At 47.3% G+C, this 27,728-nt stretch overlaps 1 protein-coding gene, 1 non-coding gene and 1 pseudogene across 2 annotated transcripts in view; 1 reads left to right on the plus strand and 2 right to left on the minus strand.

Moving 5' to 3' along the window:
- MERTK (MER proto-oncogene, tyrosine kinase) overlaps positions 1–27,728 on the plus strand; it is a 73,513-nt gene that overhangs the window by 36,939 nt on the left and 8,846 nt on the right. Inside the window, 11 exon segments of the mRNA XM_039872604.1 lie at positions 1,401–1,516; positions 6,398–6,581; positions 12,435–12,491; positions 12,494–12,585; positions 17,439–17,592; positions 19,272–19,425; positions 21,124–21,209; positions 22,670–22,765; positions 23,673–23,753; positions 25,902–25,994; positions 26,997–27,115. Of these exon segments, the coding sequence (XP_039728538.1) occupies positions 1,401–1,516; positions 6,398–6,581; positions 12,435–12,491; positions 12,494–12,585; positions 17,439–17,592; positions 19,272–19,425; positions 21,124–21,209; positions 22,670–22,765; positions 23,673–23,753; positions 25,902–25,994; positions 26,997–27,115 (1,232 nt within the window).
- On the minus strand, positions 23,226–23,341 carry LOC120610326 (uncharacterized; annotated as a pseudogene).
- Positions 23,351–23,423, minus strand: TRNAI-UAU (transfer RNA isoleucine (anticodon UAU)). The gene has a single exon. It is a non-coding gene; the product is annotated as a tRNA-Ile (tRNA).

Here is a 27,728-nt window from a genome sequence, read left to right on the forward strand (position 1 = left end):
ACATTTTGATGTGGAAAGGCAGGCATTTTAGGGCAGTTTGACAACTGGTGCCTTTGGGAAAGTGAGTCAATTTGCTGATCCTTTGCCCATCCCCAAGCTGCGTGTAAAACCGGTAAAATGAACTCCTGAATGTGGCCCAGCCCTCCTGCCACCCTGTCATTGCTTCGCCACCTCCACACCGTCCCCAGGCCTGTGCATGTCACCTCAGTGAGTCCCCACCGCAACTCTGTGGAGCAGCATGGTTGCTGTCCCATCTGAGGAGAGGAGACTGAGTATAGGGAGGGCATTCAGCTGTCCCATGGGCCACACAGCTGGCCAAATGGTGACCAGATGCCCGTGCCTGCCAGGACTCATGCTGGTCTGCTCCCTGCCCCCTGGTCCAGACTCCCGTGTCCTGTGCAGGGACACGAGTTTTGGAGTCAGGTAAACCCGAGGTCAGGTCCTCAGGCTACTGCTTATGAGCTCTGTGGCCGATGACAGTTTTAACTGCTTTGACCCTCAGTCTCTTCATCTGTAAGTGGAGTAACATGACCTCTCATGAGGTTCTAGTGGTGATTCAGGAAACAGAAGCTGGAAGATCGGGCACACATTAGTCATCGCTTTTGTTGTAAGTGTGATTATTATATTATATATTTCATTGCGTGCAGTTGCAGAGTTGAGCACAAGAAAATGAAATCCCCAAGCTTCAGCTCCTTAGGTACCAACAGAAATGTCCACCCTCGCCCCACGTGTGGTGAGGTTGTCACACACTCATTGTGATGTCCCCAGCAGAAGCAGCGGGTGCTTTTGCTTGAACTCTCACCTGCTTCCTTGGCTTGGAAAGCTTGTCCCCCTATGCACACAGACATGCACAAACATATGCGCACACATGCACTCACACATGTTCAAACATGCACGCGAATGCACAAACGTATACATACAGACATGCACACGTATGCAGACGCACACCGGCACATGTGTACATGCATCCACACACACATACACATGCTCCCATGACACCTCTCTTCTCAGTGGGGGACCTCACATGGGTCCCCCACTCATTCCACGGCTCCACCAGGGCACTGCCGGAGCTCTCCGTCCCTACTTGGTGCCCAGCGAGGTGCCTGCACACAGCAGGCCTGTGGACATAAGCTCAGTGAAGGAGATGCACGTCACCACCTTTTCCAGCTTAAAGCTCTCCCTCCATCTGCAGGCAGGAAAGCAAGCCTGTGTCCTCTTCTGTGACCCAGGCAGAGCCACCTGTCCTTGGCAGGCCTGTTGTAAATGAGCAGTCACCCTCAGCATAGGGTAACATGGGCTTAGTTTCCCTAATCTTAAACAGAAACAGCCATGATGTCACTGCATCTGTCTGGTCGCTGTGGCCCCTGCGGTTTGTAACTATGTGTGTCTCTCTCATGCAGCGCTCCCCGCCCCACCAGCTCAAGTCAGCATCCACTACCAGAGCGCGCATGCCGTCCTCATCTCCTGGGTCCCGGGCTTTGACGGCTACTCCCCGCTCAGCAGTTGCAGAGTTCAGGTAAACGGCCTCCAGGGCACAGGGGGAGGTGGTGGCTTGGTGCCCTGTGCTCGCCCCGACTGTTGCCCCCAAGGATGGCACTGAGGGCATCTCAGCACCTCCTCAGAGTCCTCGACCTCCTGCCACTCATTGTCTACCTACATGCCCTGTCCCCTGGCGTTCTGGCCCAGGACGCTGCCTCCCTGCCATGCACATCCAGGGCCCAGCCAGAAGGGACCCGCAAGGCCAGGGAGGATTCACTGTTAAGATATAAAAACACATTCCTAAGTTAGGACTGGCTTGTGACCAGGAGTTCAGGAAACCAGGTCATCTTGGCTCCTCCTGGATTGACAGACATGCGGGACAGACATGCAGGCCCAAGCCGGGTCGCCTTTGCTGCCAAACGTGGCACCTCAGCCCGTGGCTCCCAGGAAACCTGGCCTTACAGGCCTTGCAAAGTCCTCATCTGTGTTTGGCCACTACCTAAAATACGTATGAAGTAGTGCTATGAGAAATAGAAGTTAGTACCCTGCAGTGACTCCATGCCATGACGTCATAGGCTCTGCTCTGAGTGTCACTTTCATAGGCATGGAAGGGGTGGCAGGAACCCTCCTGTTTGCTGAGTGGCTCCAACGGCCCAGGGCTTTGCAGACACAATCTCACCGACACCTGCATCAGCACTGCAGGCTGGAACTGGAACCTGGGCAGTGGGCGCTGTGCGTGCTCAGACCACCCACCCCAGACATGTTGGGAGACATTGTGTGCGGAGCAGGGTGTGAATGCATGTGGGTGACCCACTGAAAACACGGTGCCCTCTGCCTTGCACTTTATCATACAACAGGGTAGGAACTCATCTCGGTTTCATAAATATCTGCTCTTATTAGTTAAAAGTATGGCAACCTGACACAGGCCACTCAGCTTATAGAAGTGACGTCCACAGAATTTCGTGTTGACAACCAGATGTTTTTAATACCAAATGGAATTTGTTTCCCTGCTGTTGTCTAACAACTGATCCTTCTCCGGAGAGTGGAGACACGCATTATCCCCAGAATAGCCTCCCCCTCACCCCGCCACCTCCAGCCTTGCTTAATTCTCTCCCTCCTGTATTTGCAAACCTCCCTAGTGCCTGGTAAGTGTCAGGAGTTCGGTTGTGTCCACCAAGTCCTCACCAGGGATAGCCTTTTTTTTTAAACAGCTTTCCTGGAGATATATTTCACATGCCATAATATTCACCCATTTGAAGTGTACAATTCAGTGGTTTTTAGCATGTGCACAGACAGAGCTGCTCAAACACCAGCACCCTCTCGCTGTGTCTGTACCCATCGGGATGCCAACTGTTGTTTTCTCGTGTTGGCTCTTTCTGATTAGGATCAGGATGACACTGGCCTCATAGAACAAGCTGAGAAGTGTTCCCTCCTCTTCTGTTTCTTGGAAGAGTGTGTGGAAGATCGGTGTTAATTCTTCTTCAGAGAAATCACCAGAGAAGCCATCTCTCTGGTCACGAGATTTTCTTTGTGGGAAGATTTTTTTTTTTTTTGATTACTGACTCAATCTCTTTACTTATTTGAGGTCTATTCAGATTTCTCTATTTCTTCTTGAGTCACTTTTGATAGTTTGCGTGTTTTTAGGAATTTCTCTAGTTCCTCCAGGGTATCTAATTGGTTGGTACACAGTTGTTCCTAATATTCGATTATAATCTTTTTTTTTCTTTGAGGTTACTAGTAATGTCCCCTCTTTCATTTAATAATTTGAGTCTTCTCTCTTATTTTCTTTGGTCAGTCTAGCTGAAGTTTCGTCAATTTTATTGTTCTTTTTGAAGAACCAACTTTTGGTTTAGTGAATTTTTCTGTTCTCTATGTTATTCATTTCTATCCTAATTTATTTCCTTTCTTCTGCTTTCTTTGGCTTAGTTTGCTCTTTTTTTATTGTTGTTTCTTAAGGTGGAAGGTGAGGTGATCGATTTTAAATTTCTCCTTTTTCAATGTAGACACTTATACTATCCATTTCCCTCTGAGACTGCCTTAGCTGCATCCCATAAGCTTTGATATTTAGGGTTTTTTTCCTGTTCACCTCAGTGTTTTGTTGTTTTCCTTGTGATTTCTTCTTCGTCCTATTACCTAGGAGTGTGTTAATTTTCACGTAGTTGTGAATTTCTCCAATGTTCTTTCTTTGTTGATTTCTAGAGCTACTCCGTTGTGTTTGGAGGACACAGGGGGATGGCGTCCATCTTTTTAGATTAGTCGAGGCTTGTTTATGGCCAAGCATATGTTCTGTCCTGGAGAGTGCCCATGTGTACTCAAGGTGGGTGCGTTCAGTGGGGGCCAGGTGAGGTGTCCATGTCTGTCAGGTCGAGTTAGTCTGTAGTTTCATTCAATTCGTTTCCTTGTTGCTCATCTGCCCAGTGGTTCTATCAGTTTTGGAAAATGGGGAATTGAGGTCTCAACTATTATTTTTGAATTATCTATTTTCCTTTCAATTCTGTCAGTTTTATGTATTTCAGGGCTCTCTTCTTGGGAACTACTAGAGCCTATCTTCCTATACAGAGACATTCCCCATATAGGGACACGACTGAAGCATGGGCCAGCCTCTTGAAAAAACTGTTACCTGGTTGCTGAGCTGTTTGAAGAGTCTAAGAGGGCGCGAGGCTCCTCCTACAAAAAGATGGAGGCCCTTGGGGGGACTCTGAGGAAAAGCCGCCCACCTCGAGAGGGGGCTCGGGGAAAACGTGAGGTAGAGCGGGGTGGTTGGAAGGCCTGAAAACACCAGGTCACCCTGAAGGTGAAAGATGATGCACAAGCATCACCTACTTTCTCTCTCTGCCTTGGCTTTGGGTGGCCGTGGCCTGAGTGGACCCTCTTGTGAGTGCCAGCCTGCAGGCCTCCCTCACCCACCTCGGACTCTGTCGCCAACGTGATTTTTCTGCCTTTGCGCCGCCCAGCTAGCTCAGCCTCCATTCAGCCATTCTCATTTCTGTCTCTTATTAGGTGACCAGATTTAGCAAATGAGAAGGAAATTATTTTCAAGTCAAGTTCCACGAGTAATTCTGTGCCATACCTATGGCTACCATTGTTTGTCACAGACCTGCCATTCAGATGTAGCTGGTCTTGAGTGCCCCGGGCAGCCCCAGTAGACGGGCCAGCACTGCTCCAGGAGGTACACTTGCAGTTCTGCTGACTGACAGCCTACCCGCTTTCTGAGGGAAGTGAGGATAGCTATGTAGCAGGTCCCGGTCCACTATAGTTGTAAGCTCTGACTTGGTAACAAAAGAATGTTCTGGCTGAGATTCAGACCCATGCTGGGGTAGGACACATACTCTCACTTCCTTTGGTCTTGATGTGAGTTCCTTCCTTCACCCATTTTTGGGCTGCATCCTCCCTGGCTATGTTTAACTCTCCCACGTGCCCCTTGCCGTGTCATGCCCTGTCTCCCCAGGGCTCACAGAGACAGACTGTTATAGAAACACCATCTTTCCTCAGGAATATGCTGTCAGTGTCCTCGATCTGGAAATACACGCGCTGCTCCCGACAGGGTGGGTGGAGACTGCGGCTTTCGTCCACCTCGTCCCCATGTTTGGTCACCGGGAAGGAGGAGCATACTAGAGCAGGAAGCAAAAAGTGGTTTCTGCCAACAACCAGCACTAAGATAAGCACGTAGCTTGTGCCCCTGCGGCGGCTCCTCAGGCCCACTGCGGCTTCTTGTCCCCAGCAGAGTCGCGAGGATGTGGCCCCAGCACTGCCCTCGAGGTCTCACTAGCGGCTCTGGAATGCCAAAATGTTGATGTGTGTCCTCTTGGCCTAAATTTCAACACATATATCCTGAAATAACAGCACTGTGTACCCACACCCTATAACTGCAAGCACATTAGTATCAGGAATAAATACAGGGTTTAAGATTTTTTTCCCCCAAAATAGCTTTTGGTTACTTTTGTTTTATTCAGTATGATTTTGTCCTTTCCGACTTTATAAATACTCCATATTATAGAAAATTTGAAAAACGTGTAGCGAAGAACAACAACAAACCCGTCTCCCATGTCCCTATCCCCAGACGGGAGGTATGCTGAGGGCAAGAGGTGGGAGCCTGGCCAAGGGCTAGACTTTTGCTGGGAATCCTCTCTTCTGCCTGTATACTCAGAGGACGAGGAGAGCCTGGCAGGGTTTATAGTGGGAAAGAGGAAGAAGGAACTCAGGAAAGAGCCGATGTGCTTTAAAGAGATTTGGGGAAGAGCTTGTTGGATGAGGTGCAAATGGCCCTTGCCTCTGTCTCCCCACCAAAAAAAAAATGCTGTAAACTCTGCATTATCTGTGTCTGCTTTGGGGGTTGAATTTCTCCTGGGGTGGACTGGGTGGGGAAGAACAAAGGACTCGCCTCAAGGAAGAGCAGAGGTCTTCAGGCTACACGATAAAAAGAAACACAGATTAACCAAAAGTCCATTATCCCACCTTCTAACGCGGGGTTTGGGAAATGTTTTCTTTGCAAGTCCAGGTGGTAGGTAGGTATTTTAGGCTTTGCCATCCCGTTCGATGTCTGTTGCCTTCACTGCACACTCTTTGAAACAGCTGTGAGAAATCGAGAATCGAACCTGTTCTGAGAGAGGAAGAGCTGCTCTGTTCTACATTGTAGTGCAAGTTGTAACACAGGAAATTATAGTGTTATAATGGTGTTTATCTGCTCTGTTACCCACCACAATGAGAACACTTATTTTAGGCGTTTTCCTCAGGTCCTCAATTGTTGCTCCAGTGGCATGAGTAATTCTCAGCAGTGCCGGTGGGGACACTGCCGGGCGGCCTGGAAGGAAGCAGGCGCTTCCCCTCTGTGCAGGGGGGCCGTGTGCAGGGAAGCCAGGAGCCCAAGTCTGACATTCCTGCCACCTCACTAACACCTGGTCCACGTGTGCCCTCTCAGGTCGCGGAAGCTGACGCACTGAGCAACGGCTCTGTCATGATCTTCAACGCCTCTGCTTCGCCACCTCTGTATCGAGTTGAGCAGCTGCGGGCCCTGGCCAACTACAGCATCAGCGTCTCCTGCAGGAATGAGGTCGGCTGGTCAGCGCCCAGCCCTTGGGTCCAGGCCAGCACGACGGAAGGAGGTAGGAAACGCCCGACGCTGGGAACGTGGCCCCTAATGGACGCGATGAAGCAACCCCTACCCAGGGGCTGGATTTACAGTTTAGATTTTGCTTTGTTTGGTCTTTGTCTCTGGTGGAGAATGTTATCGAGGTGGCCAATGAAAATGGGAAAGAAGACATTTCCTTCTACGCTTTCAAATGGTTTAGTGACAAAACCTAACTTTGTATAGGTAATATTTTCTTTCATGTAGGACGATATGAATAGCAGCACACTGTTTATAGTGTATTATTTTTAACTAAAATCATACAAAATTCATTACTCATAGTGCCAAACTCAAGAAAGCCAACTAATGTGAAGAGGCCTAACGTCCACTGAACGCTTACTCTGTGCTGAGGCCATAGTAGGTGCTTTATGTGCATTATTTCATTAGACCCCCACAGTGGCCCCACACAGTAGAGCCTTTCGTCTCTGTACCATCTTACTCACAGGAAACTTTATTTCCATCTTTAAACTTTAAAGAACTTTCTGTGTGCTGTTCTGAATTTTTGAATCTGAGATTTTCCCCTTTTCGACAACTATTGCTAAACCCTAGTTCTTTCTCAGTTTAGAGTTACAAAGCTGGGAAATCTCTCCTTTTCTCAAATGAGAAAGAGAAACCTTGTAGGGCAATTTTTATGTGCTGCGTTGCACTTTCATTTGGTTCAGAATACTTTCGATTTCTTCTCTGACCCATTCGTCGTTGAATGTGTAACTTGGTTTTCAAATATTTGGGGCTTTCTGGAGCTCTTTGTCTTGATTTCTAAGCAAACGAATCCTCTTAAATGTATTGAGACTCATCGTATGGCCCAGAATATGACTTATCTTGATAAACGGTGTACGTGTAAAGAGAGCGTGTTAGAGCAAGTATTCTCTATATGTCATCTTGGTTAAGTTGATCGATCGTGTTTTTCAAATCGTTTTTATTGATTTTCTGCCTACTTCTATCAGTTATTCAGAAAGGACATCGAAATCTAGTTACGAGTTATGATTATGGATTTTTCTATTTCTATTTGTAGTTCTAGCAGGTTTTGCTTTAAATATTTTCAAGCTCTATTATTTTGTGCATAAATATTTACTATTACTAGGCCCTCCTACTAAATTCACTGCTTCATCATTATGAAATTATTTTCTTTATCCTTGATAATATTATTTTCTGTGAAATATACTTTGATACTATAATAGCCATTTTAACTTTCTTTTGATTACATAGCATATCTTTGATTCATTCTTCTTTTTTTACTTACTTATATCTTTATAGTCAATGTATTTCATTTAAGCAGCATGTACTTTAGTGGTGTTTTTTAACCCATTCACAATTTTGACCTTAAGTTGGGATATTTAATCCATTAAACTGTGATTTTTCATATAGGTAGGTTGAAATCTGTCACATTTTCTATTTGTTCTGTCTATAATTTGTTCCCCTTTTCTTCTTTTTCTTCCTTCTTTTGGGTTAATTAAATATTTTTTATTCTATTTTCTCTCCTTTGTTAATTAGCTATAACCTTGTTTTCTGTCCTTTTAGGGGTTTCCTAGGGTAAATAGTGTAATGTTTAAGTTATCACCATTTACCTTCAAGTGATGCTACAGCACTTCATGCATCATGTAAGAACCTTAAGATAGTATACTTCCATTTTCTCCTCCCAATATTTGTGCAATTGTGGACATCCATTTTACTTTGATATATGTTGTAAACCCATATTATATTGTTATTATTTTTGTGCGGTCAATAATCTTTTAAAGTTATATATACAATTAGAAAAAAAACATGTATTTACCCAGGAAGTTACTATTTCTAATGTTATCCGTTTCTTGGTATACATTCATATTTTCATGTGGTGTCATTTTCCTTTTTAAAGGGATCTGGGGAGGAATGGAGCTGTCTGAGAAAAATCTTTATTTTGCCTTTGATGTATTTCTTTTGCTTTTATTTTTGAGAGATATTTTTACTAGATATAGAATCTAGGTTCACATTTTTTTTCCTCTCACTACTCTAAAAATGTTGTTGCATGTCCTTCTTGCTTGAATTATTTCTGGTAAGAAATCTGCAATAATCTTTAATTGTTCCTCTCTGTATAATGTGTCTGTATGTATTTTGTCTCTGGTTTTCCCTTTACTATTGATTGTGAGCAATTTAATTATGATGTGCTTTGGAGCAGTTTTCTTTATTTTCCTGTGCTTGGGGCTCATTGAATTCTTGGATCTGTGTGTTTGTGGTTTGCATCAAATGTGGAAGGAAAACTTTTAGCCATTGTTTATCTCTGTTCTCACTTTTCCTCTTCTTTGAGGACTCAATCACACATATATTTGATCACTTGAAGTTGCCTCATACCTCACTGATGCTCTTAATTTTTCCCCTGCGTTTTTGTGTCTTATTTTGGATAGTTTCTCTCATTCTGTTTTAAAATTTGCTGATCTTTTCTTATGCAGTATCTGATCTGCCACTGAGTCTATCTAGTGTATGTTTCATCTCTCCCATTGTAATTTTTGTATCTTCTTTGTATCTTTCATGTTTTTACTTCACTTTTGGACCATATGGAATACAGTTTTAATAGCTATTTTAATCTCCCAATTCTAATATCTGTGTTATTTCTGGGGCGGTTTTGATTGATTGATTTATATCCCAGTTATGTAGAGTACTTTCCAGTTTCTTGTCGTGCCTAGCAATCTTTAATTGGATTCTTGACATTGTAAATTTAACCTTGTGGGATTCTAGGTATTTTTATATTTCTGTAAGTATTGGGTTTCATGTTGGGACACTGTTAACCAACTGGAAAAAGTTTGATCCTTTCGGATCTTGCTTTTAAAGCTTTGTGAGGCAGGACCAGGGCAGTGCTCAGCCTAGCGTCAATTATTACCTGCCATTGAGACAAGACTGTTATGCGTGCTCAGCTCAGTGCTGCTTGAATCATTAGGTTTTCCAGTCTGATTGCTGAGAATAGCCTGTCCACAGCCCTGAGGGAGGCCCAGGCATTGTTGTCTTTAATTCATTCGTGTGGTTCTTTCCCTGTCTCCCTCCAGAATCATCCCACTGACTCCACCTCCTTCTCCTGGCACTTGTCTTTCTTGGTGTATTCCCTCATTTTCATGGGGCACATTCTCAATTAGCTCAGGGAAAGCATGTATAAAAAATAAAAACTCTGGTAACTTGTATGTCTTTCTGTCATACTGGGTTGATCATTTTTTTCTGATATAGAACTTTTTGTTGGACATTATTTTCCCCCAAAATTTTAAAAGTATTTTTGCGTTGTTTTTTTTTAGCTTCATGGATTGCTGTGATGAAGTCTGATACTTGAGTTTTCTAGGTGAACTGTTATTTCATTTCAGTGTTTAATAACACCTTTTCTCGTTAGTTAATTGTGGTTCAGCGATGAGCTGTGATGTGGGATTTGTTTTAGTCATCATCACAGGCATTCCGTGGCCCCTTTGATCTAGAAATGCAAGTGCTTTGGTTTTGAGATTTCTTCTTATACATTTTTTTTCTTTGAAAATGTTCTTCTATTTTTCTTTCCAGAAATTGTATTAGACAGTTCTTAGGTCTCTTCAATTTTTTTCCTCAATTTTCTTTTCTCAGATTGATCTCTTTCATTTTTATTCTACTTTTTTGGGAGGTTTCCTAGATTTATCTCCTAATTCTTCTATTGAATATTTTATTTTTCTTCTCATATTGCTAATTTTAAGTTTTCTATTTTAGCGACAATCTTTTTCTGTTCTAAAGTATGAGAACATTTGCTTACCTTTGAGCTCATTAATTATCAGTTTGGTACCAGACATTCGTGAAGGAGGCTGCTCAACCTCGGCTGACCTTTCACTGTTTGCTCCTACTGAGAAGTGAAGACCCAGCAATTTGATCGGATGCTCTGTGAGCGTGGGTGGGCCTTGTAGACGGCACTGCCAAGTGACTGGGCGATGACCTATGTGTTTTGGTTCGGATACCCTGAAGTGTCAGTATTGGTTTTCTTTCCTCTGGGACCTCTCACTTCCTCTAGAAAGCAAGTCTCCTGTCCACTACCTCAGGAATAGAGACATGGCTGCTGATGTTTTAGGAGCCAGGTGACGAGGACAGGTGAGGCAGAGTCCCCCTCACTCAGGACACAAACTTTCACTTATTTCTCCACTTGTCAGACTGTCCCCTCATTGTGCTTCTGTTCTGCTGGTGCCCTGGTACCAGAGGCTTTTTAGTTCAGAGAATAAAGCATCCTGTCTCCTGTGGGAATTTGGGGGAGTACCTGCCAGGTGTGTGGGAATAGGTGAGAGGGATCTCAGGGTCTAACTATTCCTTGACCCAATGTTCAGTCTTCCAGGTTTTGTGCCAGGGCCCACAGAGTCTGAGCCTCTCCAAGTTCTTTGGAGAGAATCGGCTTGCTGTGTTAATTATATCTTTTTCATCTCTTTTTCAGCTTTCAAATTTATGCTGAAATTTCTTTTCCACTGTTGAGCCCTCTGCCTTATGAGTTTACACTGTTTTAAATTCCTTCTTGTCATTGGAGGGGCATCTTAGGAGGGAGCAGATGTCAAGACATGTTGAGTCAGCCACGTTTGTCCATAAATTCTACGACCGACTAGAAAGTATGTGATTCATTTCATAGGCACGGCCTTAGCTGAACAGCACGTTGTCAACTGAAATTCATCTAACCACTCCTGGAATCACCAGAGCTGAAGAGAATTATGATTCCTTCCTGTTTTCCTTTTAGGCACATCAGAAATATATCATTTAAGCTCCCCTAAATACAACTGCGGGCAATGGTTTGGTATACGTTATTCTAATTGTCTTTATTCTTTCTATATGTATCTACATATGAAATACTTTTTTTATTTCTAAAATGGATCATTGACACATTTTTTTAGCAATTTGATCTTTCCCTCTATTAGATATTTTTTTCATTTTCAACACACACGATCCACCTAATTTTTCCAGTACCAATAGTAAGTATTCCATTGGAAAATAGATCAAAATTTATTATATCACAATTATTGACTGAGCTTTACACATATTCTTTTTTGTCACTATTATGTTTCAGTGATGGTAATGCCACCCACAGAATTTTTCTAGATTAAATTCCTGGAAATAAAATAGTTTTTATTTCCAGGTCGAAGGGCATAGTTTTTCAGTTTTAATAGATAGAGTCAAGTTCTTCCTTCCCAAAAAACAATGTGGCAATGACCTTGTCCTATTTCCAAAATTACTTTGTACGTATATATGTCCTTACACACTTTTTTTTCCCAAAATGCTTTGACTTTTGTCATTCCTGTGTCCTTGTGAAAGATAACGGACATTCAAACATAAAGCGGGCATGTGACTGAAGCAGAATTTCCTGTAAACCAGAGAATGGAAACCAGAGTGGAAAGCAACATTTAGACGTCTGGCCCAGGAATTGCCATTTGTCCCTCTGATCTTCGACAGCGACTGTCTTACACATAAATATAAACTTGTGTGTTGGCCACTGGGCTCTGTCCAGACCACTGGCACCTGCTTCTGTACATCCTTTTGTGCTGTGTGGAGGTCTTGCCTTGCACATCTCGCATGACACGGCCTGGCCTCCAGTCAGTCTGCTGGGCCGCCCAAGAGCCCTACCAGCGTGTCCATGCCACCTCCCAGCAGAAGCCCTGAGCACCACCGCCAGCCTCCCCACCACCTCTTCTTGTCCTTTTATTGGAAAGGGCTGGTTTTTTAAAACTTATGTACTGTCTTGGCGGTTCATTGAAAAGAGGGCGAAAACCCGCTGTTTGCTTTGCTCTTGGTGGAGGGCTTTTCGCAGGACATCCAGAAAGCAGGGAGACGAGGTCTTGGTGCTTTTCTTGGCTCCTTCTCACCCTTCTCTCCTTTATCTTTTCAGCCCCATCAGCAGCTCCCTTGAATGTCACTGTGCTTCTGAATGAATCTGGTGACAAGGTGGAATCCAGTGGGTCCCGCCCCCGATCGAGCGGCAGGAGGGGACCCTGGTGGGCTACCGGCTCTCTCACGTGTGGCAGAGCACCCACATTTCCGTAAGTCCCCGCGCCTGTCCGTGCTTCCGTTCTGAGCTGGTTTCTGCTGTTTCAGAGGCGTTTGCTCTGTTGCCAGGAGACCAGGCATTACTGGCTTGGGTACCTTTCTGTGGGAAACGGAGTGTCGTAAGAATTGGAGGCGACCGAGTGGTTGTAAAGGTCCGAGGACTCGCTGGGGCCTCACTCACTCAACCAGCCATTCATTGATTGATGCCGTACCCATGAGTGGGATGCACCTCCGTTGTCACCCAATTCTTGTGTCCGGAGAACTTGAGCTCTTGCAGGAAGATGCTATGAAGGGCGGGGCTCTGGGGTTTAGCAGGCTGGTAAGTCATAGCCTCTCGGAGATTCCAGAGGATACTTTTCTGAGCAAGACTTTCAAGGAAGTGCCCAGCCATGTGGGCTCAGTGAGCAGCAGGCCACCTTCACAGGTTTCCACAGGAGCCGAAATTAGACACGAGGCTCAGTGGACCTGAGCAAGGCACTTGTCACACATGGCACAGCACACAGCAGGAACATTGGCTTGGTAGCGCAGATTCCCTGTCCTCCGACTGCATGGGGCCGAGCATCCTCGGGGAAAAGCTGGCATTCTGTGCGGCGAGAAGCACATGGCCACGTTCTGTGCAGCTACATGGCCATCTTGCTGCTGCCGTCCTAACCGACTTCACTGCCTCCCTGGCGGTCCCGGGCTGCTTGGGCCATGCAGTGTGGCCTGCTCAGAAAGGCTATGGAGGGTGCTTGGGGCCCGACTGACTTCCTCTCTAGCAAAGGTGCTACTTGATCTGAGCTTGGGGTAATTTTGACAGGTGAAGGTGGCAAAAGATAAGACGAGAAGAGGCCTAACGTGGCAGCTGTGGGGGTCATGACTCGTTGAGGGTCCGGAACATGCCTGATTGGAGGGGTGTGGCATGAGGGAGCCGGGCCGCAGACTCGTGGCCATGTGTGCAGGTCCCTGACACTGGCCAAGATGTCAGAGTTGGTAGATGGCCTGGGAGCCCAGGAGAGTCTTCAGCTCAGGATACGACCTGAGACTTGTATGTGGTGAAGATGGCCGATGCAACTGTTACCCTTTTACAAGTAAGAAAGTTGAGTTTACCAGTAAAAGTAACCTTCACACAAGCCCTCGTTTCACCAGAGTGTAATATTGTGCACGGCGCAATAGCCAACAAGAAGTGGAGAGCTCCGTGTGAAATCTAGCTGCCCCCCTCGTACAGCCAGCGCTCTTCCAAAGGGTGTGACGTTTTAGATGTGACTCCCTTCAAGCCCGGAGGGACCCTGTCCCGACTGCTATGAGGTCTAAAGATCAGTAGGCCCAAGACAGGAGCGGGGGATGCAGCTGGGTGATGATGCCTGACTGTGGGGAGCAGCGCCCAATGGGCCCCTTCCCACTTGGGACAGGCAATGCTGACATCTTTGTGGCAGAGTGATGCCTGGTTTTACCATCAGGACTGTCTACCTACCAGCGCCATGAAGAACCTGCTTCTTTTGTGTCTCATGTTCCCGTTGCATCTGACCCCGGAGATAGATTGGATTTTGGTCCTCGTGGTATTGGTCCAGGCAGGCATCATATGAAAGTAACAGCCTCTTGGTGAGACGGAGGGATGGGGGAACGGCGGCACCTGCTAGTGAACATCCAAGCTTTGTTTCTGTCATTTTCAACCTCACACTATCCAGCTTTCACCAAAACCACTGTTTTCCAGTAGGACAATTGGGGTATAGTTTTTTCCTTTTCTTGCCTCTTGACTGATGGGGCAGAGAAAGAAGAGGCCTCAGCAGCCCGTGACCTCGCACTCACGGTGAATCACGGCAGGGGTTACTCGTGCCGGTCGGACCCTGCGATGTAGGAGGCTTACAGCCACAGGGAGGGCCCCCGTTTCCTAGTCTTTCACATCCAGGCATTGCGTGGGTCCCCTGGACTAACTGCATTTGCACCCTGGCTGGGTCAGGGGAATCCAATCTCAAAGAAAAGCTCCTTTTTATAGTGCTGAGTTCTTAGGATGGTCCACGAAGGCCAGTTATGTCACATTCAGTGGGAATTCTGTGTCTCTCTGATTGGCCCTGGACAGTGATGGTCAGCCGACACCCTGCAGGCCACCCTCTGTCCTTTTCTGGTGTAGGTGAGAGCCCCTTCTTCAGATGGGCCTCGAGCTGAAAGGCAAGAGTGATGAAAGACCCGAGAGTGAGGCAGCAGGGAGCCTGGAGCAGTAACTGCCACTAACACTCAGCTGGGCCGTGCATTCTTGTCGCCTTTTTCCAGACGGTCCCCTGTGCAGCGAGAGCAGTGCTTCCACAGTTAGGGCTGTGACCTTTCCAGCCATTTCCACCTTGGAGATGCTGGGTCATCCCAGCGAGAGGTCATTTGCATTGAAATCATGCTATACTTTGTGCATTAGGACAGTCTTGTGATAACAGAGGACTTGGTAGTCCGCTTTACTTTCAATGATGTCCTGACACCGGGGTCGGGGAGGATCGAACACACAGGGCAGCTCCCCCACACGTCTAGTTTGAAAGGGTTTCTCTGTCAGCTTTCAAAACCAAAATTAAAATAATGTTTGAGAATATGGGTATGGTCATGCCTCTCTTTACACACCTGGCCTCAAAATAGAATGGATAAATTACGTCAGTTTTTAAAAATTGTGATCTTCTCTAAACTGCATTGAAGGTTGCCATTCAAGAATATTCTTAAGAGAAAATTGTTATTAACAATTGTATAATAACAATTTTCTCTTAAGAATATTTTCTCTCCACTAAAATATCTATCATGTATCTTTCTAACCACTACTGCAACACTTATTATAATTCTACCCCAAAAGTGAGATAATTCCTTATGTATTTCCAAAAAGTGTGACCAGGAAGCAGTGCCTCCATACTTCAGGTCTCAGCTGCGACATGGCCATCGGTACAGTCGGGTGACGTTTGATTCAGGCCAGTGCCGTTTCTAGCCCTTTACACGGATTAGCACTGTACTCACTTAGGGAGCAGGAGGCGGAAACCGAGAAACGACTTCTCTGGGTTGTCCCAGCGAGTCAGAGGCCCTAAACCAATTGTGAATGACCTTTATGTTTATTTCTAAGCAGTTAATTCTGTTTTTGTGAGGGTTTGTCTTCTGGGCATTTAGTTTTTCCACAATCATGCATTTCTTGTCATTAAATTCTTGCATAAATGTATCTGAGTCTTTGTCACCAAAAGATATGGAGCCAGAAGCAGGCCCTGGCCAGAAGCAGGCATGGAGTCATGTGTGCTACTGGTGGGGAGGTGTGAGGTGCACGTGTCGTTCCTTAGCCGCCCACCTGGCTCGCAGCAGGGCTGCAGGACTGGGGCGTGGACCAGAGAGTTGCATACTGGGTGATTTTCTATCCCCTCAAATTAGAGAATGGCCCACTAACCCATAATCCAAGCTGGATTGGGTACAAGCTCACGACGGGGGGTAACTGAGCCCTACAGATCTTACTCATGGCACAGTGCACCTAGACAGTGATGTGTCATAGCCATCACATCTGCCAAGAGACTAATCTTCATTTTCCAGCTGCTGAAAAGACACAATAACTGTATGACCTAGTGGAGGTGTCCGATGCGAGCAGTGGCCATCACACCATGATACACGAATGTGCCACATCAACACATTGTGAGCCTTAAATCTGGATAGTACTACGTGCCAAGTGTATTTTAACTGAGAAAACTGGATTCACCAAAAACAAAATGCTCTATTTCTAAAACAGATATTGTCTGAATGTACCAAAAATTGTTAATTATTAAATTGTTTACTTAATTAACAAATAAAAAAAAAAAGCCTAGGTTAGGTCTCTTTGCAACAACAGAGCCCAATGGGATAGAAAAACCAAAAAATTTTAAGGCCATATTCTCCCTTTTCATCCCTTGTCTGCAGGCATTTCTTGGTCATGATGGTCATTGTCTGTCAGATTTAGAAACAGACCCTGGGTAGCTGACCCAGCTGTCCCCTTGGTCACGAGTGATGGAACTGCCCTCTCCTTAAGGGCCGGCTGGCTCCACCCTGCACCATGGTCAGTAGTGATCAGCATGAGACTGAGTGGCCAGGGGAGAAAGTTACCCCTAAACCAGGCCCCCGCTGTTCATCAGCGATCGGTGACACCCGTGCCTGCGTGACGTGACAGTCCTCTCTCTGTGTGCAGTGGCCATCCGCACACAGATGTGAGCTCGGCAATCCATAACTCAGAGATAAAAACATATGTGGTCACCCTGCAGCTCCCAATTGAGAAGCCGGCGCCAGACTCACGACCAGCCCTCCCACAGAGAACACTGCCACCAGAAGTCTGGAAATAGAGGCCCACGTGTTGTACGAAACTTCATTCCTAGTTCTCTTTTCAACAATCAGTTTCCCCCTACGTTTTCACTGCTCACGTGACATGGCAGTGGCTTTAAAACAAAGTAAAAGTAAAACTAGATTTCTGAAAATTGGGCAGATTGTGCATTTGTCATGTTGGAGTTAAAAACAGCAGCGGTGCTGTCCTAATGGCGATTTTAGAGTCTGTCCTATCAAAGGATCGGGCGCCCACTGCGCTGGCCAGGTCAGTGGCGGGTGCAGGAGGCTCCTGGGCAGTGTCCTTTCCGGCTCTAAGGGGTCTTGAGACGTCATCTTCACTGGCACTCTAAGTGCTGTGCCCTCATGGCCTTGGCTGCTGCCAACCCATCTTGCATCCCTGACTTTGATTCCTCTGGCTGTGGCCAGAGGGAGGAGGGGACACTGTGGAAACTCAGCTGCTGCCCCTGTGACAGGGGAGGGACGACATCCCTTGGGAGGCACCGAGGCTGAGCAGGTAATGCGCCCAGGTACCTTGATGTTTCATGTCCTTTCTTGTCTTCTCCATCCCCAGAAAGAGCTATCTGAGGACATCGGCCAGCATGGCAGCCATGCCGAGCTCCCTGTCCAAGTCCGCAACGCCACCTGCACAGTGAGAGTTGCTGCCATTACCAGCGGAGGAGTTGGGCCTTTCAGCGCTCCAGTGAAAGTCTTCGTCCCTACAGCTGGTGAGAGTGGGCTCCCATGGTTGACAGTGCATCCGCCGGGCAGCGCTGACCGTCCTAGAGCGCCTGTGAGCTGGGTGGCTTTGTTAAGGCTGAAAAGTGTGTTTGCGTGGTCGGGGTCGACAGGTGACATGCCTGACCAACACTGGTGTCCTCCGCTGGTGCCATGTCGAATGAAGCTGCCTTACTGGGGAACCCACTTGGGACCGAGTTGGGTGAGGCCTGCAGGGTGTGCTTGAGCGATGCGTGGGCGTGGGGCGGCATGGCTCGCCGAGCGCTCTGCAGCCTCACTCTCGTTCACCTGCTAGTGGGCACTTTGCCGTCTCAGTCTGTGTGCGTGCCGCATTACTGCCTATTGTGGCCTCAGACAGCATGCTTCATGGTTGGTCAGCACAGAACTTGCAATGTCCCCGAGAAGCTGCCCCCAGTCAGCCCTGGGCTCCCTGAGCTACGTGCCCAGCCCTGCACGCTGGCTTCTGCAGGTCGTTGGGGTGTTTTTGGACACAGTGCCACCCTGGTGACCCAGACACGGTGCTTGCTTCCTTAGTCCTGGGGAGCCACCTTGGTTCTGACTCTGCCCTGCCCTGGATTGTTTGTTAAACTGCTGTCATCAATGCCATGCACGGGCATCGCTGGGGGTGTGAACTGTGCATGCTTGTACATGTCCTTGCAGACATGGCTTTGTGGGTAGACAGGGCTGGTGAGCAGAGCACTAAGTTCCCGTTTGGCTCCTCCAGGGACCCTCAAATGCTCGCCCCCTTTAGTGCACAATTGCAGCCAAATTACAGTCCCCACAGCCCCGAGACTCTGTGCCCGGTGACCGCGAGTAACTGGTGGTGGGGACACAAGTCTTGCCTGTGTGGTAGAAATCCAAATACAACACTACTCTAATTCTAAAGGCATAGGTTAAAAATTCAGACTTTAGGGTGACAGCTTCCATCTCCATATGTGACAAGCTCTCCTGCAGAAACTATGGAAAGCTCTGCTGTGCCGGCAGTCCTCGCTCTGCAGGGCTCCAACATGCCACGTGTCAGTCACCAACACCGGGTTCAGTAACACGCTCCCTAACAGTGTGACTCAATTGTGAGTGACCTTCACATATTAGCTGTGAGTAATCGTATGCACAAGCACACACTTCACACCAGCTCTGCGGCCCCCAAGTCTATGCAGATAACAGAGGCGCATCGTGACCACCCGGAGGACCTCCCGGAGGATGAGAGCACAAAGGGTAAGATGTTGGGAGCCGACCGAGACTCAGACTGGGCTGTGACAGTTTGCAGGCACAGACATAGCTGCTGTCCATGCCAGATGTGCTAGGAATGGAAGCAGGCCAGCCCTGTCCACACTGCTCTTGAGAAGCATTTATAAAGAAATAAAACGTTTTCATCCTCACTGTGTTTTAAATTGCAGCATCCCAGATAAATGTTAGTTTTGGCATTTGTCACCTCCTTATGCCTGTGTAGCTGACATGAAGGGAGTTTGCCTACTGGCTCCTGGCACCCTCCTCCCAGCCCCAGCTTGGGCATTATCGGCCAGGAACCCCGCCCCTGCAGACTGCGGGATGGAAAAGGACTTGGTTCTAAAGTCTCTGACTGCCTTTCTTCCTGTTACAGGCCGGTGCTTCCTAGGGGTCTTGGACCCCATGGGGACGCTCTGAGTGACTTCTGTTGGTCTCTCTCCAGGCTGGGTAGATTACGCCCCCTCGTCGACCCCAGCGCCTGGCAGTGCAGACCCCGTGCTCATCGTCCTTGGCTGCTTCTGCGGATTCGTCCTGATTGGGCTGGTGTTGTATGTTTCTCTGGCCATCAGAAAGAGGATCCGGGAGACAAGGTTTGGGTAAGTGTCCCAGTCAAAGATGTTCTGCTGTGGTATCGATGTGGTCCTTACGCCAGTGGATGATGCCTGTCCCACCAGGCCAGCATCCTGTGTTCTAGCTGGGTGCCGGACTTATGGGTACCCCAGGATAACCAGCCTGGGGGGAGGGGCTCATTCACAGAGAGGGTTTTTATTAGAAACCTTTAAAATTATTCCAATTATTAAAAAATAAATAAAAACGACAGGAGGAAGTTCGCCAAAGCCTTAGGGATTATGGGTGGCGTCATGGGTGATTCTGAGTTTTCCTCTTTTCCTTTTTTCTTTTTACAGATTTTTCTATAATGATCATTATTTTCTAATGAAGAAAAACTTTATATTTTCATATTCAAATTTAAAAGAAGAAGCTTTATCTTATTATACATGTGACTTTTATAACCAAATAGTAATCAGATATCAAGAAAAATGAGAAGTCGTGTTAAAATGACCCAGGAAAAGAAGGCTGTGTGTGTAATTGTTATTTCTGGAATGGTGTTCTACTCTAGTGCCCGGGCAGTGGATTTGGACTTCCATGAAGTCCCGTTTGTCACTCAGAGGGTGGAGGAGATCTTTTGTAAAATAGGCAAGTTGTTGATAAGGACGGGAGGCGGCTGTGATTTGGAGGCGGCTGTGCCGTCTCTCATGGCCATGCCATTAGCACGTGGTGGTCCATCCAAAACCTTGGGTCTGGCATTCATTCTCTCAGCAAAATGGGTCTCTTCACTTTCCCAGGCTTCCTTTGTGTCCCCTCACTCTAAATGGTCTACAAAGTCATTACTAGTTCTAAGTGCTGTGATTCTGAATGGAAACTTTCAGAATCAGTCAGTAATGCAAAGGACCTGAGTCTAAGACGATGGTGTCCTCAAGAACTAATGGCGGCATGCAGCTTTTGTCATTGAGCGGGAATCCGTGGTTACCGCTATGGAAACATTAATTGATACAAAAGCCTGCAGAGACATATTTGAGGCCACCTTTCACGTAGGCTCAGTAAGGCCAGAACCAGCAAGGTGATGGCCAAAGCTCCGGGCTGCCCCAAGCTCCTGGGGCCCCTAGCCAGCAGCTGAGGGACTCCGGAGTGCTGGGCGCAGAGGAAAGGGTGCTGCTTTGCCTCTGGAGGCTTGGTCAAGCACTTGGGAACAGCATGCCAAAAAGCTGTCCTTCTCAGTCTCTAGAAACTCAGTACCGTTTGCTTCTTCCAAAGCCTCCCCTTGGCACCCTCCTTCTTTGTTTTCCTTTAGAAAGAAATGTAATATTTTTTAGGACATTATATATTGTGAATATATTTTGATTCTGGTTTTAAAATACATGAAAGGCAAAGTGCCAGAATGAGATATCACCTGCAACAGCGAGAAAACTATCCCATCCCTGAGAATTAGCCCAGTAGGTATTCAGGGGCTTCATGTAAAAACTTAGTAGACTTTACCGACAACACAGGAGAAAATGTAAATAAACGGAGAAATAAATGTACTCCAAGCTTATGGCTGGGAAGGCTCAGTTTGGTGGCGAGGTCGTTCCCCTCAGCTAGCCACAGATCCAATATAATCACCCTCTCAAGTGCTGCGGGGTTGTTGATAGAACTTGGCGGGCCACTGTGAACATGCACCTGGAGAAGGCTGTGAGCAGGACAGTGGAACGGGCGCCTGCTGTCTGGGTGCATGCTGATGTCTGTCTCTGTTCACACAGGAACGCCTTCCCCGGGGAACATCTGGAACTAGTCGTCAACTACACAGCGAAGAGATCCTTCTGTCGGCATGCCGTCGACCTCACCCGTAAGTCGCCTTTCCTTTCCCTTTCTCAGCGAAAGTTAAAATAGTTGTGAGCAGAGAAAACAAAAGTGAATCGTCAGGTTTCTCACAAAAGTCAAGGCCATCGAAGAATGGGTACTCGTAGCATGCAAGGCATCTTCAGCCAGCAGCGATCAGGTGAGCAAACACTGCCCTGTGCCTCCCCGCTGGCTGGAGCCAAAACCCCCCAATGCCACAAGACCCGGGGGGAGGAACTTGGGGTGATGGAGAAGATGTGGGTGCAGGTTAGGGATTGGAAGGCAACAGCATAACAGCTGACAGTCTCAGAGCTCGTTCCCTGTTTCCTCCTGGCAGCCAGCTCAGAACAATTTGCTCACACACTTCCTAATAATGATGGTTTGAGCTTTGCTGGATCAGAGAGGATAAAAGGTAGCTGTGTTCTTGAATAACTTCAGAAACAAAGTTAAAAGTATGTGCAAAAATCAAATGCAAGCTTCTGGATATTTGCCAAAAAAACAAAACCACGACAACAGCCAAATATAACAATGATGGGATACAGGTCGCTGTGAAATAAAAGCTCACGGGATGTGGAATGTTACTAATTTCCTTTTCTGATTTAGCAGTTTTTACTTTCAGAGGTTTGTTCTTGCATTTCTTAAAAACAAACAAACAAACAAACAAACAAACAAAAAAACCAAAAAGCAATTTAGACCAATTTCTTTCCTTTATTGGAGGACCAGCTGGGTAAAATTTTTTCCCTGAGAGCTAATGTTTCCTTTCTGATTACCCAGTTTTTTCTTTCAAAGCCTTGCTCATTCTCTAACTGCGCACAAACAGTCATTTGCCAGGGGAGCACTGACTGGGTCTCCCCAACCTAGTCACGCTCTCACAGGTGGCACTTAACTGCCAGTGCTACATATTGATGCCTGAGCTATTACAGACACCTTATCCTCCAGCCCCCACCAGGCACTCGGAACAGCACTTTCTGTGTCAGATCGAGGCTCCACGTGCCACACATGAACAGTGGCTTGTGCTCTCGGGATTTCCCATCATTTCTGCACCCCCTTTTTTGGCATGGAGAATGGGGGTGCCAATGGCACCTTTGTCTCCGCCCTTATAGATAAAACAGGAAACACTCCTTGGAAAGGACCTGCTGACCACTCTCCACACCTTCTAGCCAGGGCGGACCTCCCAAACAGGAATGTGATCGCTGCCCACTGCCGCACCTTCTGGGGAGAAATGTGGTTCTGAGTTTGATCATCCTTCAGAGCTGACATGGCCCTGAAGGATCCATTTTCCTCGTTTTAATCACAGTAGAATTAAATGGGATGTTTTACTACTGGCGTTTTTTGGGGAGAGCTATGGGTATAAAATGAAAAAAAAAAGTTTAACTATTTGATGAGACTTTATAAATAATTTTCATCGTATTCCAATGAAAGGAAGCTCCCTGACAACTCACATGTCCCCTGTCACTCTTGGTACAGTGCGCGGCTTGGGGGTCAGTGAAGACCTGCAGAGGAAGCTGGAAGACGTTGTGATTGACAGGAAACTTCTGACCCTTGGGAAGATCCTGGGTGAAGGTGAGCTGTGTACTTCCTTTCAAAATGCAGGGTGAGGAAGTAGGCAGTTCACAGTCATTTTTTAAAATATGTGTTTATTAAATAAAATAACCATTTTCGTGACTCTAAGTGATAATACACATTGTTCTATTTCATCATTTAAAATGAAAAAGTAAATAGTGATTTTTCAAATGCAGATCTGGCTCATGAAGGGGCCATGCACACACAAGTTGGCTTGAAAATAGGAATTGCTTCCTTCCTTGAAAAGCATGCAATTCATTAGCCAGTTTCCTACATCATTCAAATTGATTCTTCCAGTTCTCAAGTTTACTGTCTGTTCCCAGTAACTTGCTACTTAAGTGGGAACAAGGCTGAAAATACATGTTTAGTTCGTCAAACTGATCTTAGGACGAATGATAATGGTATTCAGAGTTTCTATTTTATGAATCTCTTTTTTATTATTATTATTTATTATTATTTATGCCTACAGCACCTGGTCTTCCTAGGTGGTCTCCCATCCGAGTACTAACCAGGCCCGACCCTACTTAGCTTCCGAGATCAGACATCGGGCTTGTTCAGGGTGGCATGGCCATAGGCCATGGATTGCAGCTCCACTGGGGCACGAACCCAGGACCTTCTGCGTATAAAGCAGATGTGCTAACCGCTACACTATGGAACTACATCCTCTATTTTATGAATCTCGAAAACATTTTCCATGCAGTCCAAACCTGCCAAGCTGGTGACAAGCAGGAGACTGGTGACAAGCAGGAGGCTGGTGCTTGGCCTGTGCCCTGGTGTGCACGTGGGGTGGCCTGGCACCCAGCTGCTGCACACGGGCCTCTCGCAGGCCACATGAAAACAGCAGCTCTGGTACCATGGTGTCTGTGGGGGGTGGAGAGGTCCACACAGAGATCATTTTGCTTCACAGGAGAGTTTGGGTCTGTCATGGAAGGAGACCTTGATCAGCAAGACGGGACCTCGCAGAAAGTGGCCGTGAAGACCATGAAGTGTGAGTAGTCACCAATTAAACCTGTCCTTCTGGGTTCAGTGTCTGGTGCTCCTTGAGGCCAGGGTGGAGGTCAGGTGTTGCGATGCCGGTCACTGATGGGTCAGAATGACACGCGGCAAGAACACGTGTGTCATTCTCTTTCTCGCTCACATGTCATTAGTGACTCCAAGTAAGGCAAGAATTTCTGGGCAGGGCTGATTCAGTGGCAACATGTGCCCCCACAGCTGTCACTGTTTGAGTGTTCGGGTGTCCAGCCAGCCTCTCATAAAATAGGCCACGATCACATGACTTGTCCCCTGCAGCCATCTTCCCAGTGCACTCGGAAGGACGGGGTCGGCACTGAGTATAGTACCATCCTTCGTATTGTTTCCTCATTAAGCCCTCTATAAATTCAATATGATTTTCCATCAAGGAGTAAAGTAAAATGGGTCTCCTTCTAAAATTTAAATCCAGTGTTTGTGGGGCAGTAAAGCGTAAGTTAGATTAGAAGCATGGCTTGAGCCTTTTTTTCTGGATTCAGAGGCTGAAGTGTCGATTCGTTTATGAAAAGGAACCATGATAATCAGCCAGTCATGTGGGCTGGTGTTTCTTGCCTTTCTCAGTAAAAGGCAACTCACCATGTGCCTGGGACACTGCAGCTGGTCCCATTTCATCAGTCCAGCAGCACCCTGAAGTTAGATGCTTGCTGAACCTGAACCCCACATGGACTCCCATTCTTTTATGGAACTTCACAGTGTATTGGGGCAAGGCTCCTCCTCTCATCCCCATTCACTGAGTAGGAGGTTCAGGGGCCCCGGTCATGGGAGCCAGGCCTGGGTCCTGCTGTCTTTCAACGTATGTGGAATGACTTGCATAGAAATTGACTACACTGATCAATAAAGGCTGAAGGGTGGCCCCCGGCCTCCCATCTCTGCATCTCCCTGGTCGCTAGTCCCTTGAGGGAGGGGTTTGCAGGCTGACTCCCACTCCTTCTTCTCCACCAACCCACCTGCTTCTTTGCAGCAAAGTGGCAGACGTTTGCAGGTCTATAGAATTATCTTTAACTTTTTTTTAATTTGCTTTAATATGAAGATTAATATGTACTAAACCCAGAGGATGGATAGGCTCTATGCCAGGTGCTGTCGGGTGTGATGTCTGTCCGTTCTTGTGACCTGTTAAAGCAGGTCCCCTGAGGCATGCCTGGCTTTGTGTGCACTTCTGTTTGTTTAGTTTCAATTGTGGTAAAACTCACATGACATAAAATCCACACTCCTCACCATTTTTAAATTCCGTAGCAGTAAACACATTCACGTGGCTGTGCAACCATCACCACCACCTTCTCCTGAAATTTTTCTTCTTGCAAAGCTGACACTCTGTCTGTTAAACAACTTCCCTGCCCCCTAAGCACCCACCCTTCTACTTCTGTCTGTGAATTCACCTCCTCCAAGGAAGTACCATAGAAGTGGAGTCACACAGTATGTGTCCTCTTGCAGCTGCCTATGTCACTTAGCATAATATAGAGTTTTAAATGTCTCTCTCAAGCTGGTTTAATTCCAGAAACTTGGTGAAAGTGTGTCTGGCTCACAGACAGGATTGAGCAACCAGACTCCTGGGTGTGCTGACCGCAGAAGCACGTGTTCTTTATTTTTTTTTTAAAAGCAGAACTGATTGCAACAGATCAGTTGGATTTCATTAGGTGTGTTTTTTTTTTTTTTAATTACATGCTTTAATTTTTAGAGCAGTATTAGGTTTATAGAAAAATTGGGCAGAAAGTACAGTTCCCCGTGCCCTCGCCCGACACAGCTGCACCTGTTAGCAAGCGTCTCGTGAGGCAGGTAAACCCACAGTGACACTTTATTGACTGAGGTCCATTGGCACATCAGAGTTCACCCAGTGTTGTACATTCTGTGGGTGTCGATCCTGTGGCAGCACGTGACCCCCGTCATGTGTCATGTGTCCACCGTCACCATGTCCTACATAAGTCCCACCTCCCTAAAGTCACCTGCACACCACCTGGTCACCCCCCTACCCCCCGCCCGAGCCCCTGACAAGCACTCATCTGTACACTGCCACCACGGTCTTACTTGCGCCTGATTTTACCCTTGGAGAACAAAATCGCTGTTACCTATCCCCATCCCAAAGGCAGATGTCTTTTGTCTCTCCTTTCAGTGGACAGCTTTTCCCAGCGAGAGATTGAGGAGTTCCTCAGCGAGGCCGCATGCATGAAAGACTTCAGGCACCCGAACGTCATCCGACTGCTAGGTACCAGGACGCGGGGCTGGTGCCAGAGGGTGGTCTCGGGGGCGGAGACGCATGCCGGATCCAACCCCAAAGCTCTTTATGATGTGGGGTTTTCACTCAAAGGGCTCATCCCTACGGCTTCATTTTCTGAGGTAGATGGTAAAAACGAGACGCGGTTTAAGGTCAGAATTTGGCTCTTTAGCTCCATTAGCTACGAAAGAGAAAAAGGGAGGTCAGGTTCCAGCAGTTGCTCTGTAAGTGACCCTGTTACAGGAGGAAGAGCAGCCTGCGAATAAGCACTTATCCTTGGATCGTTTCCCACTGTCCTGTGACTGCATAGATGCTAAATTCTTTGGGGAGCTTTCAGAGTGTGTTTAACGCTTCGGGGAGAACTGAAAACTAATGTTTGTATAAGAGAGGCTGTGACTCATTTGCGGTTATTGACTTGGGCAGACAGAACAATCTTGCTTTGTGACTGCACCGCAGGGTGCGAGAGCTTGCCAAGCCTGGTGTCAGGTGACGCACAGGCGCTGGTTCTAGAATTCCACGATGAATGGGCTTTTCCTGTGTGTAACCCTTAAAACTTAGGGGTGTGGATTTTACCTGGTAGCCCCTGAATCTTGTTCATATTTCAAGCATTGGGTTCTGGTGGACGTCTTCATGCGATTCAGTATTTAACTCTCACAGAAGACCAGTTCGCCCTGGATGGCGATGTGGCCGCCACCCCTCACTTAGACCCAGTATTGCAGAACTGCCAAGGGTCTGTAGACGGCCACGCTTGCCGTAGATTAACTTTTGAGCGCCCTCCTGCCCAGGTGGGCACAGATCTGAAAGGAAAGGACACACTGAGCAGTGGACACGGTGTGTCCAGACCCAGGAGGAGGTCGGCGTGTGGATTATGAGTGTCTTTCTTTAACTGTCCACTCGGGAGCATGTGCCTTCAGTGTGGCCAGCACTGCCACACTGCTTTTCTGCTCTCTGCTCACAGAGGCTCCTTGTGACTCACCCCACCCTTCCTTTCAGGTGTCTGCATAGAGATGGGATCCCAGGGCACGCCGAAGCCCATGGTGGTCTTACCCTTCATGAAATATGGGGACCTGCACACCTACTTACTGTACTCCCGGCTGGACACAGGACCAAAGGTAGTGACCCAGGCATCACCTTCAGACTCCCCTCGGGGCTTACGTGACAGGCCTGGAGAGGCCCAGTGTCTGACCTTGGACGTAGAGGGGGACGGCGAGAGCATTGGCCTTTGTCCGGTGCTCACTGTGCATTCGGGATGACATGTGCTCTGGTCCTGGTGGTTCCTGTTTTGTGGGCGGAAGAAGCTACTGGGAGCAGAGTCTAGCGTCCTAGCCTCATAGCAGTGGGGCCAGGGCCTCAGGCTGTCAGAGCAGCCTCCTCCCCCTTCTCAGTGGCCTCTCTTTAGCTGTTCACCCTGAACTCTCAGTCCCCAGAGGGCGGGTGCCCTGAGCTGTTTTGCTGACATTGTTTTGCTGACACTTCTCCATCTCTCCATTTGTCACAAGCCCCCTCCTTGTGGAATCAGAAGCACGCTGGCCGCTGCAGCTTGACTATGAGTCTTAACATGGGGACGTGGGTTCCTTCAGCCGCACCCTGCTTTCCAGAATCATTTTAGGGCTCCCACCCCTGTGGCCCTTCCATATGTTTTAGAATCCGCTTGCCCATGTCGGCCAGAAGTACTGCTGCCGTCTTGCATTCTTTCAAGCAAAATGACAAATAAGAGAAGCAAGT

This window comes from Pteropus medius, unplaced genomic scaffold, assembly GCF_902729225.1.
Source record: "Pteropus medius unplaced genomic scaffold, Ma_sr-lr_union100, whole genome shotgun sequence".
In the NCBI taxonomy this organism is placed as follows: Eukaryota; Metazoa; Chordata; class Mammalia; order Chiroptera; family Pteropodidae; genus Pteropus; species Pteropus medius.